The 15,753-nt window shown below is 47.1% G+C and overlaps 1 protein-coding gene and 1 non-coding gene across 2 annotated transcripts in view; one reads left to right on the top strand and one right to left on the bottom strand.

Moving 5' to 3' along the window:
• Positions 1 to 15,753, bottom strand: part of NPC1 (NPC intracellular cholesterol transporter 1) — a 47,863-nt gene that overhangs the window by 798 nt on the left and 31,312 nt on the right. The window contains exons 11-24 of the mRNA XM_004742838.3: positions 14,609 to 14,711; positions 11,937 to 12,126; positions 11,147 to 11,329; positions 9,924 to 10,038; positions 8,267 to 8,394; positions 8,033 to 8,173; positions 6,757 to 6,846; positions 6,131 to 6,318; positions 5,676 to 5,791; positions 4,894 to 5,023; positions 3,395 to 3,595; positions 2,227 to 2,458; positions 1,377 to 1,490; positions 599 to 761 (exon numbers count right to left, since the gene is read on the bottom strand). Coding sequence (XP_004742895.2) covers positions 599 to 761; positions 1,377 to 1,490; positions 2,227 to 2,458; positions 3,395 to 3,595; positions 4,894 to 5,023; positions 5,676 to 5,791; positions 6,131 to 6,318; positions 6,757 to 6,846; positions 8,033 to 8,173; positions 8,267 to 8,394; positions 9,924 to 10,038; positions 11,147 to 11,329; positions 11,937 to 12,126; positions 14,609 to 14,711 — 2,094 coding nt within the window. The remainder of the gene's footprint in view (positions 1 to 598; positions 762 to 1,376; positions 1,491 to 2,226; positions 2,459 to 3,394; positions 3,596 to 4,893; positions 5,024 to 5,675; positions 5,792 to 6,130; positions 6,319 to 6,756; positions 6,847 to 8,032; positions 8,174 to 8,266; positions 8,395 to 9,923; positions 10,039 to 11,146; positions 11,330 to 11,936; positions 12,127 to 14,608; positions 14,712 to 15,753) is intronic.
• LOC123387687 lies at positions 12,355 to 12,458 on the top strand. The gene has a single exon (XR_006602197.1). It is a non-coding gene; the product is annotated as a U6 spliceosomal RNA (small nuclear RNA).

The following is a 15,753-nucleotide window of genomic DNA, read 5'->3' on the forward strand; positions in this document are numbered from 1 at the left end:
TTTAAAAAAAAACAAACTTCAGAATCGTTTCTTCAGGAGAAATGGCAATCAGGTCGTTGTATTACAGTACAAACTTCCTATCCCCCAGAGATTAATACCCCCTCCCCGCAAACGCCTCAGCTTACAAAGCTCTGAGACAGCCAGTTGGTCCTGCATTCTCCTTCCAACCCCACCTCATTTACGGAAGCTGAAATGGCCAGAGAAGTAAAAAAATCTTAAGGGCAGTCTTGAAACAAGTCCTCAGCAAGGCCCGTGAGTCAGGGAATGAGAGTTGCTCTGTGGCACTGCTGGGACTTGCCCGGCGGCCGAGTCACTCCGGCAGCCACCCCTCTCGGGCAGCGGGGAGCCCCCAGGACCGCGGCCATGCAAGCGCCTTCCCCATCTGACTTCGGGGCCTTGTGCAGCAGCCAAGTGGAGCCTCCAGAAAAAGCATTAGCAGCTTACTAATGAAGCTGTTTGGACCACCATGAAATTCCTAGTCCAGATTATTTTCCTTTCACAATTTTTTTTTTAAGTACCATTTAAGAATGCTTCTAGATCTCTTTTCCCTTAGTCACATGCTTTCTCCATCCACTTATCTCAGAACAAGAATGCTTACCTATGTAGCTGAGTAAGACAGGGAGGAATATCAAGCCATGGGTGGCTCCCAGTAAGACCATAGCCAGATACATCCTGAAGTAGAATATCTGGAAGATCTGAGACTTGGCAAACGCCAGCACCACAATCCCTCCAAATTTTGTTAGTGTGATTCCACTGAACACCTGAAAGAAGAGACAGCATTGGAAAGCGCTTACCAACCTGCTCTAATTCAACACATCCTCACAGCGATTTCTTGATGGGCAAGGCCCAAAGCAATGGGTTGAACCCCAGCTTTTAGTTACTGACAAGCAGGACTACATTCTACCTAAAATTGATTTGCTGCTTACAGACCTGGGGGAAAAAAAAATAGAAGGGTAAAAGCTGTGTATTCTGCATGGACAATGGACTCTGTCTTTAAACAGCTTTCCTTACACTTAGATGAAAACTATTAAGGACTTTCTAGAGCAGCAAAAAACTGGCTGAGAGGCAGAAGCAGGCTATGGAGTTGAACTAAGAAGATTCTCCTGGCTCTGAGGGCCCCAGCTCCCTGGGTGCCAACACATGTGCTCAAATCGAACCTCTCCGTTCTCTTCCTGCTTCACGGTCTGTAAAGGTTTCACTGAAGAGAACGGTTCTAAAGAACTTCAGGATTTAGCTATTCATGAAATGCCTGAAGACGTGTCACTCTTGCGAGTGGCTAAGTAACTCAAATTCTCTTTTCCCTATGGACTTTTCTAGTCTCTGAGAAGTTGACGAGCTGGGCACCCCGTGCAGAAATCTTTGGCCAGGCTACTTACGGAGCTGCCCATGTGAGAGAGCGCCTCTTCGGCCCGTTCCACGCGGCTGCCCTTCGTGCTCACTGTGAACGCTCTTGTGATGTGGCTGCAGAACTCCACGGAAATGCCACAGCTCTGAAAGAGAGTCTCCCGTTACGACTGCCCTCTTGTGGCTGAAAATCCTAGCAGCAGGCACTCCTCTCCCAGGATCTGGTATGCCGGGCACCACAGGTGGCCCAGGAACCCTAAGCATCCCTTTTACCTTGTAACACCGAGCACCCCAGCAGTGCACGCCCACTGAAGGTGCACCGGGCAACTCGTGGGACCCTTGAGCACCCAGACGCCACTTCTCTAAAGCAGATCTGCTTGTTTTAGGGGGACTTGTGGAACCCTCATAAGGTTACCCCTACCCCTCAAGAGTCAGCACCCCTCAGATTTGCTTTAGCTGGGCCTCCCTGCCGCTTTCCCGAAAACAGTGTTCATACTGTAAGTACAGACACGCTGCTATTTTAGTAGTTTTTCAAATGCTCCTATCTTCAAGACTATCAAAAAGCACCTGGCAATTGCATGAGAAGTGAAAGGTACTGGTAGTGAATTCCACTGGGAAGGAGCATTTTTTTCTAAAAAGTGAACATCTTCTCATTGGGCTACATGTTTTTGCAGACCCTTTGGGACAGAAGTTCCAGGCAAAATACCCCCGTGACACCACGGAGTCACACTTCCATTGTTCTCTGTACTATCCAGGTCCCCACTCCATTAGCACTCATCCCACCTTTCCATGAGCAAGAGCTGGCCTTGGTCCTTCACCCCAAGAAACAGTTCACAGAAGTGACACGGGAGGCAGGAGCCAACTGAGCAGGCCAGGACTCACCATAACCAAATTGACCAAGGAAACTGCATTCAGACTGATGCCCCAGAGCCACATGACGCCAAACATGTTGACCAAGATCATGGCGATGGTGACACACATGATCACTGCAGACCACAGTTCACAGCCCAGGAGAACCAGGGTCACCAAGAAGATGGCTCCCAGGGACACACTGAGATTAAAGATCGTGTCATCGATAATGGTCAGGTACTGTTCGTAGAAGACATAGAACACACTGGAGAAAAGAGCAGAAGGTTCTGTTATAGCTCGTGCTTGCTTCTGGAAGCTTTTTTTCATCCTGCCACTACTGCAGAACCAACTACTCTGAGTCATCCCTTGCATAAAAACTCCCTGTTTTTGTGAGACTCCTCTATAATAATTCAAATGAACCTCTGACCACTGACACCTACAAAAGGGCCTAATAGTGATCCAAAATGTGTATTTTATATAAAGTTTTTGTTCATAAGCTCAACCTCTTCACTTCATAGGCATTTACAGAGTATTTCATGGAATGTTGAAAACACAAGTCCTGATCTATCCTGAGAATTACCTCAGACCAAATGAGATCTGTGTGGGGCCTAAGGAGAAAAATGCTTTTTTGGCAAAGTTAGTCAGCTCTTCTCAGGAATTAGGACATCCATTCTGAGAACTTCTTCGGCAGAAAAACAGGCTGTCCTACTGTCAAGAATGGGTCAGAACCCCTCTGAGCAAGATCACAGGGGTGGGGAAAACCACCTGTTTCTTCTACTTTATAGGAGAAAAACCCCAACAAACAAAAATGAAAAACCTCCATAAAGACCCCATGTTCCAGGGAACTGGAAGTCAGGGGCGGCGAGCAGCTACCGATCAGGAACGTCTGCTCCGCCCTCTCAGTGAAGCCTGGTCCCCCGGTACCGCACCCTCCCACCCAGGGTGCTGCTTTGAAGTGTGTCTTTCTTCGGATGGTGAGCTCTAGCTCACAGATCGGATTTTGTGCGTGCAGCACTCAGACCTTGAGGGGTGCTGCAGACCCTGGCCTTCCTTGCTCCGATGCTATTTCCCCTGATATTCTTTGCTTCTGCTCACGATGGAGAAGGTGTCAGAACGAAAGCCAAGGATCAGCTTCCCATCAGGAGAGCCCTCAGGCTGTGGGCCCTAACCCAAGACACCTCGTTTATAAAATTCAAACTACCTGTACGGGAACACACGGTAACCGCTTCCTTCGAGGCCCATGGTTTTGGTGATGTTGCCGGCGATGAGGATGGCTTTTCTCATGGCATCAGTAAAGTCAGCAGAGGTCTGAAGCACAGTGTGGTAGGTCATGAAGTATGTGGCGCCGACAGCCGTGTCATTGCCGAGGATGTTAACGGCTGAACTGTAAGCAGCATGTCCCCTATGGGAAGACTGTGGTGTTAGGGAGGCCACAGAAAGTCCCTGCAGACCGCGAGCATGCAAGGTGAACTGGAATCACCTGACCCTGGGCTCAGAGGTCAGACCAGCTCTAGATTTCAGGGACAGGGGAGGAAGGCCCCGTGCAAGGGACGGTGAAGGTTTTAGCTTATTCTCTCACTTTTGGTTGTTTTGGTGCAGAGGTGCTCTTGTTTGGGTATCTGTGTTCTGCTGCGGTGTTTGCTCGGCAGTGCTGTGTAACGGGGCGGGAAAGGACAAGGGCCCCGGAGTCCATGGCCGTGAGGCGGGTCTCGGCCCCGCCCCGTATTAGCCAAGGAACCCTGGGCGATGGGACTGAATCTGGGCTGCGGTGTCCTCTGGCACCTCCTCACAAGCTGTGTGGTAAGGGCGGCGACGTGGGTGAGGGGCCTGGCGCACGATGGCACGTAGGAGGCTCCCCGTAAGTGGTGGCTGTTGCTTTCCTACAAGCTGGATGTACCCGGGTTTGTTTTATGTAGGCCAAAGCGTTCAGTGGGCAAGCAGACCACGCTGCAAGATTCGCTTTTATCTTTAGGCACAGTCTTTCCTCTGTACCAAATACAGGTCTCCAAGCACAGCCACGATACACAGGACTGACGGATAGGAGTTTGGTTGAATTACGTATTAGGAAAAACAGGGAAGTCCAGGGTTTGCCTAACATACATGAGAACACTCTTCTTGCTCCTACAAAAGGTTCTGAATCCTCCCACCCCCGACTCCCAGCCTTCTTCCCTATTTCTGGGCCCAGATGCCCTGCCTCCACACAGCTAATCAGCTGCCCGCCTAGATGGGGGCGTGCGACAGCCCCGAACCTCAGAGCCAGACAGGCTGGCAAGATTGGCCGGGCTGCAGGAATCTGAGCCTTGGTCCAGGATGGCGTGACCGAGCAGAGAAGCTGTCCCTGACCCCAGGACGGATGTGAACACATTCTGAAATGCCACACGTCCCTGCTCCCCTACTGTCCTGCTAGACGCTGGCACAGCCCTCGGCAGCCATTCACGCAGCCAGGAGAGCCAGGACAAGAGGCCAAGAGGGAGGGAGACACGCTCAAGCCAGGATGAGATCAGCTGGAGAGGCTGAGAAGCTCTCCTTATGGGTGTATGAGGTTTTTCTGCTCTCACAGAAGACCCGGTGGTGGGGCGCGTGGGGAAGGGAAGAAAGGGACCCTCCCCATACAGCTGCCCCGACCCCAGCCCTCGGCTAGCTGTCCCGCACAAAATAACCGGAAGTGGGCACGTCTCTGAGTGGCTCCACAGCACTTACCCTTTGCCGCACTTGGGGTTCGGGTTATCAGAAAGGAACATGGGCAGGAATCTCATGAAGTCTTCCCCTTGAGGCCTCTGTTTGCCCTCTGGGGTTAGAGGTCTGCAGCGGCCACAGGCAGGGTCAACCACTAGCACAGATACAGAGGGGCCCAGATGAGAAGAACGAGGTTCCAGATGTTATCTGAAAACACTTAAGGATCTAAGGGGAATTTTCCTTGATCTTTTCCTGACCCCGAAGCTCCAGAGCTTCCAACACATGGGATTTTCACGGTCTAATCCGTCTGACATTCCATCTTCATCTGGGGCAGGCTGTATAAACTTTCTTCCCTGAAATAGGTGGCCTGTTTGGAGGATGACTCTGATTGGTATTATCAGAATCCAAGGCTTCCATGATTTTACCAAGAAAACTCGAGGACAACCTCAACACTCCTAACAAAACTGCAGGGCAACGGTGATAACAATGGGAAGCACTCCGCGAGACGCAGCCAGATCCCAAACAAGAGATGCTATTAGTGGTGTCGGGAGAAGAGAACCCGGAAGACTCTGAAAACCAGAGTCCCCTGACCGGGGCTCTGTTTGGCCTGCAGCCCTGTGGTGGGGGTCGGAGGGAGGCTGAACAACACGACACCCTTCAGAGAACATGGCGGAGCAGAGAGATGGCAACCAAGGAAAAGGGACTGGTGCCAGTATAAACTGAGGTGAAATGCAAAGGAGTTATAAATTATAATGCCACAAGTCTTCAGAGAAAAGAGAAAAATCTGGAAAAGGAGATGAAAGTACCTGAGGCATTGCAGAAGCGATCCGTGCCGTTGTAGACTCTACAGCAAGAAGACTGAGGCTTGACCCAATCAAAATAATCATCGATCCAGGACGAGGGGGCAAAGCCTATTCGGGTACTGGTGAGAAGGAGGGAGAAGTTACTGACTTGCTCCGCAGGGGGGAGGTCTCAGATTCAGTCCTTTTTCTCGAAACCTAACTTCGCTTTCTAGATGTTACACTGCTGCCCAAAGAACAGACTTCATCACCACTTAACGGAAAACCCTTCCAGATAGGAGCTGCTCAATTAGTCCTTTTAAAGCTTTTGCTGAGGTAAAGCTAGAGTTAGCATGATTCTGAGCAACACATTTTCTAAACAAATCTATCCTGAGTGAGCCATGTCAGGCCCAGGCGGCCGGCGGCCGGGGGCCCCTTCCGGCTGCTTCTGCGGCAGGACCAGAACGCCGGGTGGTACTGACTAGTTGTCCAGCTGAGCCGCGGTGAAGATCTGTTGCACCAGGGAGTCGTTATTGCAGCCCATGCCCCCGCACACCATGTTCTGCCCTTTCAGGGAGCTGTAGTCGTGCCCTTCCTCCAGGACGAAGTACACAGGTGGGCCCGCATGCAGGTATCTGAGCGACGTGAAGTAATCCAGCACGTAGGAGTCCTGCATGAGCGATCAGAACGGGACACAGTGGGAATGTGCTGACGAGCTCAGGTGAGGGGACGGCTAAGGATGGAGACAGCACTGGGATGCTGCTGATCGAGACGGCCCCAGCCCGGATGCAGACCGTCCCCCGCACCCGAGCCAGCTCCCGGCTCCTCACGTCCCCGCACCCAAGGTGCTTCTCTGGCAGGCCCACCGCCAGGAGGGCACCTTACAAGGTGAGAGGCTCGCTGCTCTATTTCTCTGTACCCTCCTCACCCCGAGAGTTTCATGTGCTAAGATGGGCCCCATGCGGGCTCCACGGCAGTTCTTGTAACCTGGGGAACCAGCCGCCACATGGCATTTAGAAGCAGGCATTCGCCCAGAACAACTGCATGCAAGTTTTGGAAAATATATTTGTACCTTTGGCTAAACAACTAAAAGAGAAAAGCAGCTTACATCGGGCATGGAGAGAGACTGATCCAATCCAATTTCCACTTTGTTCAGCACCGCAATACTGAAGGACAGGACACCCACAAATACCGCTATCTGGAATAAAAAGTGAGCTGTAAGGCAGGGACTGCTTCGTGCATGACAGCTTAAGAACATAAATAAGATCTTCCACACGTGAAACATGGGACTGTCCCCAACCGAAAAGTTTACATGCCATGTTAAGGTAGAGAGCAGGGTTCCTGGCTGAGAGGACAGCATCTAGTCAAACTCCCTGGGTTTAAATCCTGGCTCCAGGATTTGAGTGACCCTGGGGAAGTCACTTAACCTCTCTCAGCTTCTATTTCCTCATCAGTAACACACGAAAAATAAAAGATGTATAACATAAGACGGTTTTGTGGGTTAGATGAGAAAATCTGCGGACAATCCAGATTCAGCATTGTACCCAATATTCAGTGTTTGTTAAATGTTAAGTGTTACTATTATTGGAGACGAAGTCATGTTCCTTTATTAGAGCAGTGATCGGTCATCACTGCTGGCTATCTCCAGTGGATCACCTCAGAAAGCTCTCACACTCTTGCTGGGGACTCGGGATGGTGGGTGGTGTGCGGGGGAGGCTTGTGGCACTGTAACGGGGCAGCGTGAGGAGAGAGTTGTGGCAGGACAGTTCCGTGTATCAACTGCAGTGGTGGTCACTGCCACTCTGCATGGGATGAGGGGACTCAGAACTCGACACACACATGTGCCCATGTCAAATTTCCTGGTTTTGACGCTGAACTATATTTGTGTAAGACCACAGGGAGAAGCTGGGTTGATGGGTACCTGGGTCATTTCTGTACTATCTTATTGACTTTCTATGAATCTATAATTACTTCAAAATAAAAACTTGCTTATACTGACTACTAAAAGCTAGCTAGAAAAATATTTTATGTACTTGTACATATTTGCTTTTGCATTTTGCATATATACTTAACAACTGTCAGATTTTCCTTCCCACGCTGGTTTCTTTCTTTTTTAAAGATTTTATTTATTTACTTTAGAAAGAAGCATGTGTGCAAGCAGGGGGGAGGAGCGGGGGAGAAGGACGAGCAGAATCCGCTCTGAGCACAGAGCCCAACACAGGGCTCGAACCCATGACCCTGAGATCATGACCTGAGCTGAAATCAAGAGTTGAACGTTTAACCAAATGAGCCATGCAGGTGCTTCACCCAAGCTCCTTTCTTAGAAGGCATGTGATAAAACTGTTTTTGGAGAAAAATGAGGAAAACCACAGACAAACTCATACCACAATAGGTCGCATCCAATCCTTAAGCAGAAGTGGAGAATAGGAGTTTTTGAAGAACCGAAACAGGCAGCTTTCTGAGGTCTGGACACTAGTTCCATCTTCAGAGCCTCTGACACAGCAAAGGACATCCAGACGATGTTTCTGAGAGGACAAAGAAGGACAAAGGTCACACCCTCCGGCTGCTTCACTTGGATTCTAGGCTGTAAACAGACTGCCATCCTGACAACAACTTACCTCTTGACGCTTGATGTCTAACCCCAAGAGACTCACAAAACATGTGATCTGAAGAAGGAAGTCAATGAGGACGGCCATCCCGGCGAACAGGGAGAAAGTGTGAACGGCTGGCATCTTTGACAGCGCCCCTGCAGGGGGAGAGAAGCTGCCCCGTCACGTCCACTTACAGCAGGGGACTCCCTGCGGGTCTCACCCTCACGTGCACACAGGAACGCAAGGAGCTAGAACAGACTGAAGCCACGAGAAGACCCACGCTTCCCATAACCCCCCCAGAGGAGTGCCACAGAAATATTTTCTCTCTGCTATTAGATCAACAGTATTAGTCTCCCACTTCTGACACAGTTAGATGAGGGCGCTCCCAGTCAGAAGAATTGGGTTAACACCCAGAGACTGCAAACTAGCAGCCCACAGGCCAGATTATATCCTGTATGGTCCACATTAGATCAATTCATTTTAGGATGAAAACACATTTCTTTTTTTTTTTTTAAAAAAAAGAAGCCAATATTTAACAATGAGACCCAACACAAAAATCTAGATTCACAGCTTCATTTAAAAAAAGAAACTGGACCTAGCAGCACTGGGCCAGCAACACGTAACTGTCCTTTCTAGACCTGTGCCTTCTGCTCCTACAGTTCCCCCAGAGTCACTCCAATCATGAAGCACAGTGTCAGCTGCTATTATCACCACATTTTCTGATGAGAAAACAAGAGAAAGTAACTTTCTCTGCACTTGTACCCATCAAAAGGAAGTGTAAGGACCACAGGCTTGAAAGCACAGTGCTCTATGGAAATGAAGACGGCATCCTGGGTCTGTTCTGAAAGACCGCAGCCTTCATGAGCCTACAGTCGCCCCGTGTGAACAGCTCATGGAGGCATTTCCATCTGTGGCCCACGGATCCCATTTCTAACCTAGCTTCCTGCTCTGAAGACCCACTCGGTTGTCTCATCCCACACAGCAGACAAGGGGGCAGACAGCCCTGTGAGTAAGGCTGCATGGTGATTTCTCCACAGGAAAGAAACACAGAAAGCGCTGGTTTTTGTTCCAGCTCATTCTGGCTCCTTGTAGCGAGGGGAGGTCCAAGGACCTCTGCTCATTAACGAGGCTGCTTCCCCGAGGGTTTGTGCGGACAAAGAGGAATGTGAGTGTGGTGTTGGCCAGGCTCCTGTGGGACGCAGGAATGTCATTATCAAAGATCCACATTTGCCACAGGTGCCAAAAAGGGGAAGCAGCAGAGAAGTTCAAGGTTATCTGTCCGTCTGGACCCCAACATCAACACTATCGTGAAACAACATGAGAAAGTGGAGGGGTGCTGAGCAGCTCAGCTAGTTAAGCAGCTGACTCTTGATTTCTGCTCAGGTCGTGATCTCAGGGTCATGAGATCAGGTGCCGCATTGGGCTCTGCGCTGGGCGTGGAGCCTGAAGATTCAATCTCTCTCCCTCTGCCCCTCCCCCCAACCCCCCAAAAGAAAAGAGGACACTTCCAAAATGATATCCAAGATACTGCCACTGATTTTCCCTGTGGTCCACTCTGATACTTTCTGATTACAGAATAAGCTTAAACAAGGAAGTAACATGATGGGACATAGTCAGATACCCAACACCTTCTACCTCCAGGCTCAGAAAACAGTGGGACTGGTAGAACTCAGAGAGTAATTACCTAAGAAAAACGCTACAGCCTCTGAAAAGGAGGACAGGAACATACTAGGAGCCACTTCTCCTAGGACCCTGCCCAGCTGTTGATCCAGAGTTTCTCCTTGAAGACGTTCATCTCGCTTAAAAAAAATAGAACACAATACACAGGCCATTAACATTTCTAAATCACAATGCCATCTCTTTGCTTCTTTGTTGCTTTGTGTTAACAGTAAAGACAAATGATTAGGAGCTTCTACTTATTGTAGATAAACTTTGATGGGGGCCCTGCAACTTGCCCCAACAATCCATCCAGGGTATCACTAAACCCCTGCGCTAGGTAAGGGGTGGAAAGCTCAAGGGAAGACTGGATTACCTTGTCAGGAAGACACACGGAATGCAGCCTGCAGGTGGCTGGACCATTAAGGGACAATCTTACATGCCACTGAGTCCCCAAGTAAGGCGACCAGGAAAGAAAAATATCATGATTGAGACCATATTCTACATCAGCAGGTCCTATCCTGCCCTATCTTCAGTGGCACCTCTGACAAGTCTCTGATTCTTCTACACTACTAGAGACTCATTTTAGTAACAGTTGTATCCAAGGGGTGCCTGGGGGGCTCAGTGGGTTAAAGCCTCTGCCTTCAGCTTGGGTCATGATCTCAGCGTCCTGGGATCCAGCCCCATATTGGGCTCTCTGCTCAGCGGCGAGCCCGCTTCCTCCTCTCTCCCTCTCTGCCTGCCTCTCTGCCTACTTGTGGTCTGTCAAATAAATAAATAAAATCTTAAAAAAAAAAAAAAAGGAAAAAGAAAAAAAAATAAGAGTTGTATCCAAAATGTTTTTCGCAAGCATGCAAGCCCTTCTTGCACACATATTTAAAACTGAATTCTTAGGACGCCTGGGTTGCTCAGTCAGTTAAATATGCAATTCCTGGTTTCAGCTCTGGTCATGATCTCAGGGTCCTGGGATATAGCCCTGGGTCTGCCTCTCTCCCTCTGCTCCTCTCCTATGATCTTGCTCTCTCTCTCTCAAATTTAAAAAAAAAAATCTTTAAAATTCAAGTCTCACTTTATTCCTCCAACCAAGGAAGAAGGCTGAGCAAGTTATGGACCCCAATCAGCAACACAGAGAACAGGAAACACAGCTACCCCACTTCCATGCTTGCAAGTACTCGGCATGGAGCGGGACAACCATTAACGGAGCTCACTATTTGGTCTGACGGCAAGCTCTGTGAGGCTATGAAAACGCACCTGGTAGGTCTGGACCAGAATGAAGATGTTGTCCACCCCGACAGCCAGCACCAGGAATGGGATGACTTCGATCACAATGAGGGTGAGGGGGATCCCAACGTAGCTGAAGATGCCCAGTGAGCACGCCACTGAGCTCAACACGATGAGGATCCCAGCGATGCCAAGGGAGATTTTAGAATCCACCTGAACCATGCAACAAAGATAAAGAGTCAGACTATCGTCTGTCCTATGACTAAAAGGACCTCATTTTACCTCTTTCTTGGAGTTAAAGGTGCTCTCCGAGAGAAAGATAAGAAAAGATAAAAGATAAGAAATATGTTCTAGATCTTCCCTTAGTAGCATGCTTTACGGGCTTCAATTTTTAGGTGATGGTGTAGTCAAATTAGGAAAAACTGGATTATGAGAAATAAATTTTAAGTTTTAAAATAAACCAAAAATTTGGAACTGAAAAAAATATATGCAGGAAACAGAAAATACTATATACAATGAAAACGGGAATGTAAACCAATTTTGAACATGACTTAGGATTAACTAAGTAGAAACAGGGGCGCCTGGGTCGCTCAGATGGTTAAACATCTGACTCTTGATTTTGGCTCAGATCATGGTCTCAGGGTCTTGAGATCCAATGTCAGGCTCCGGCTGGGCGTGGAGCCTGCTTAGGAATTTCTCTTTCTCTCTCCCTCTGCCCACCCCCGCTCCAAAAAGTAGAGGCAAAAATAGGACATGAAGCTGTGCATCGTCATTTTTCTCAAACACACACACACACACACACTACACACACCCCACTTACTAGAAACCTGCTCCAGCTTTTGATGTGGCCCAAGGCTATGGAAATGTACAGAAACATGACGGCGTAGCTGATCAGGACAGTAAAGACATCACCGTTACTCTCACGATTCAGTTCATCCTCAATACTTCGCTCAGTCGTGAAAGAAATGGTCAGATTTGGATTCTCGTAGTTTTTCACAAAATTAATAAACCTAAAGGAGAGAACACATTTTATATTTTCAGTTGAAATTTAAGCTAAGGGAGAAACTTCTTCCCAACCTCTAGGACATAAAAGCCATGTTTACTCAACCCGTACCTTACATGAGGATTCTTGATACTGGAGACCAGAAGGGCAACACCCCCAGATTACAAAGTTCCAGACACGCTCATGTTTCTATCACTTGGATCAAGTTTAGGACAAGTTTAAAAGTTGGCTCACAGTGCTGGCTTCAGCAGCACATATACTAAAATCGGAATGATACGGAGATTAGAATGGCTCCTGCATTAAGAGGATATGCAAATTCATGAAGCACTCCATTAAAAAAAAGCCTGGCTCATGGTCTCATCTTCTTTTTTTTTACTAAAAAGGATCTCTAACTGAATCATATCATAACAAAGATATATGCTCATGGAGCAAACTTAAAAGTTGATCTACAAATGCAATGCAATTCCTATCAGAATCCCAGTTGACCTCTTCCTTCATAGAAAGATACGCTGACTCTAAAATTCACATTTGCAATCAAAAGGGACCCAGAAGAGCCAAACCCTTCTTTCTCAAGAAGAACAAAGGAGGAGAACACACACTTCTCAATTTCACACTTTCTACAAAATGACCGTAATCAAGAGAGTGTGGTACCAGCATAAAGATGGGCAAAATCAAAGAACACAAGTAAGAGTCTTGAAAGAAACCAGGTATCTGTGGTCACCTAATTTTCGACAAGGTGGCAAGACTGTCCAATGAAAGAGTGAGTCCCCTTCTCAACAAATGGCCTGGGGTCATCTGGATAGCATACAACATGAAAATAATGAATTCAAGTAGATCAAAGACCTAAACTTGAGAGCTGGAACTCTGAAACCCTCCAAAGATGACACAGTCGTAAATCGCCACGTCCTGGATCAGGCCATAGTTTCACAGACAGGACACCAAAAGTTTGAACAACAAAAGAAAAAACTAAAAAATTGGACTTTAAAACTACAAATTTGTGCTTCAGCGGGCAGCAGCAAGAAAAACAAAGCAAACATAACAAAGAAACTGGGAGCGAATACCCAGAAATCATGTAGCTGACAGCAGACATGTAGCACACATAAGAATTCTTATAATTTAATAGTAAAAATACAAATAATCCAGTTAAAAATGGGCAAAGGATAGGAAGAGCATATGGATGGCCAGCACGCCCAAGGAAAGATGCTAGAGATCAGCAGCCATCAGGGAAATGCAAATCAAAACCATAATAAGACACCACATCCCATGCACTAGGATGGCCAGAGCCAAAAGGTCACATAACAAGCGCTCATGAGGTTATGGAGAACTAAGACCCCCCATACAGGCTGGTGGGAATGTACAATGCTGCAGCCATCATGGAAAACAACCTGGCAGTTCTTCAGAGAGTCACGTATGACCTAGCAATCCTACTCCTAGGTAAATAGCCAAGAGAAATGAAAACATACTTAAATTTACACAAAAACTTGTATGTGAATGTCTACAGAAGCATTATTCGTGATGGCCAAAGGCCTAGAAGGACTCAAATGTGCATCAGCTGATGACTGGATAAAAATGTGGCACAGCCACAGGATGAAACATTATGCAGCCATAAAAAGGAATGAGGCCCTGATAGACACCGTAACTTGGATGAGCCTTGGAAACATGCAAAGTGAAAGAAGCCAGACACGGAAGTCCGTGCTTTCACTCATGTCAACGGCCAGAATACGGTAACACACGGAGACAGAAAGCAGATGAATGGTTGCGCAGGGCTGGGAGGTGGGAGGATGAGTATGGGGTGTAACAGCTAAAGGACATTAATCTTTTTGAGATTAAAAAACAAAAAAGATCTCAAATTCACTGTGGTGACAGCTGCATAGCCGCAAATACTCTACAAGCTACTGGATCACACACTTTAATTGGGTGAAATGTCCAGGATGGGATTTATATTCCAACAAAGCTGTCAAAACCAAAAGCACTGAAAGGTATAAAGGGTCAAAATGTCCTGTACTCTTTGGCCCTCTGTCCTGCTCTCTAGGATTTACAAACAGTTAACCATCTCCCGGGTCCCGTGCCCAAGATTTTTTCTAGGGATGGACAGCATGTACACGAACTTCCCTAGCCGTGTCGATGGCAGCTTTTCTGTCCTACATCTGGAGCCATCTGACCATCCATTCCCCTCTCTTTAGTCCCTGCAGGGTTTCCTACTATGCGTGTCCCTTATTAATGTGCATCTACCTTGCTCCTGGTGGCCTGCTGGGAGAGGTGGGTGCACAGAGCATTTCCGCACGTCTGGAGACTTGTGCGTCCCTGTGCAGGGCTATCTACTCACACAATGTTTGTGGATGAACTGCCTTACAGACTCTTTTCTTTGCATTATTAGTACCAAGTGGGGGAAAAAAATGATTTAGATCTGCTATTGGTTAATTTAGCTGAACAAGGTTTTAGTGCCTTCTGTTCACGCCCAGCTTCCCCCAGAACAAAGAGCAACTCACTCTTTCTCCCAGGCCTGGGCCCTCTGGAGCTTCTCTGTATCATTGTAGTAATTATTGACAGGAAAGGTAATCACAAGGGCTGTAGCGTTATTGTAGTTTTGATCTAGAATGGAAAAAAAAATGGGACATCCAGAGGATGAGAAGCATGCAGAAAGTTAGACAAACACAAGGGAAAAATCACGAGACAGTAAGGTGACTGATTTTTCACGGGGCTATAGACTGCTCTAAGAACAAAAATCAGTTTATGGACATCGTGTCTATGTAGCTCAGTTAATGAATAAAAAGGATGCTCTATCTGACATAGGCAGTTTCATTCAGGATGAGTAAATTCTTTTTTTTTTTTTTTTTGGTTTTAACTACAGAGCATGTGCATGGTAAAAATTTCAAGCAGAAAGAAGATCTGTGCAGTCTCTCCTTCCCCAGGCCTCATTCTATGCTTAGTTCTCCTCCACACCATCTGAAATATTTCCAGAGACACTCCATGCATGCTCAAGCAAACATATATTCTTGCCCTTTCCTTTGTTTAATATATATGTATGTATATATAAATGAATAAAATCTTTTAATATATAAGATATATATACATATATATTAAAAGATTTTATTCATTTATTTGTGAGAGAGTGAACGAGCATGCGTGCATAAGCAGGGGGAGCAGCGGGCAGAGGGAGAAGCAGGCTCCCTGCTGAGCAAGGAGCCCAGTATGGGACTCCATTCTGAGATCATGACCTGAGCCAAAGGTAGACGCCCAACCAACTGAGCCACCTGGGCATCCCAACCTTTCCTTCTTAATGACGCAAATGGCAACACACTGTTCTGCACATTACATTTTTTCATTTATATGTTGGAAAGGACTCCATTTTAGGACATAAAGAGCCTCTTTCTTTTTTTCTGCTGTACTGTATTTTCTAGCATAATTTAACCAATCTCCAGTTGATGGACATTTCTGCAATTTTAGGATTATAAACAAAAGTACTACAAAGAAAAATCTGATAAATATTTTTCATGTGTAAAGTACATAGGTGGAGAATCAATTCTTACAAGTATAAGCACTGAATCAAAAAGTATGTGCAACTGCTATTTTGATAAATTCGCCTAAACTGCCCTTCAAAGAGGCTATCCTCTTTTTCATTTCTTTAATTTAA

This window comes from Mustela putorius, unplaced genomic scaffold (assembly GCF_011764305.1).
Source record: "Mustela putorius furo isolate JIRA1106 unplaced genomic scaffold, ASM1176430v1.1 tig00003858_pilon_pilon_pilon, whole genome shotgun sequence".
Taxonomy (NCBI): Eukaryota; Metazoa; Chordata; class Mammalia; order Carnivora; family Mustelidae; genus Mustela; species Mustela putorius.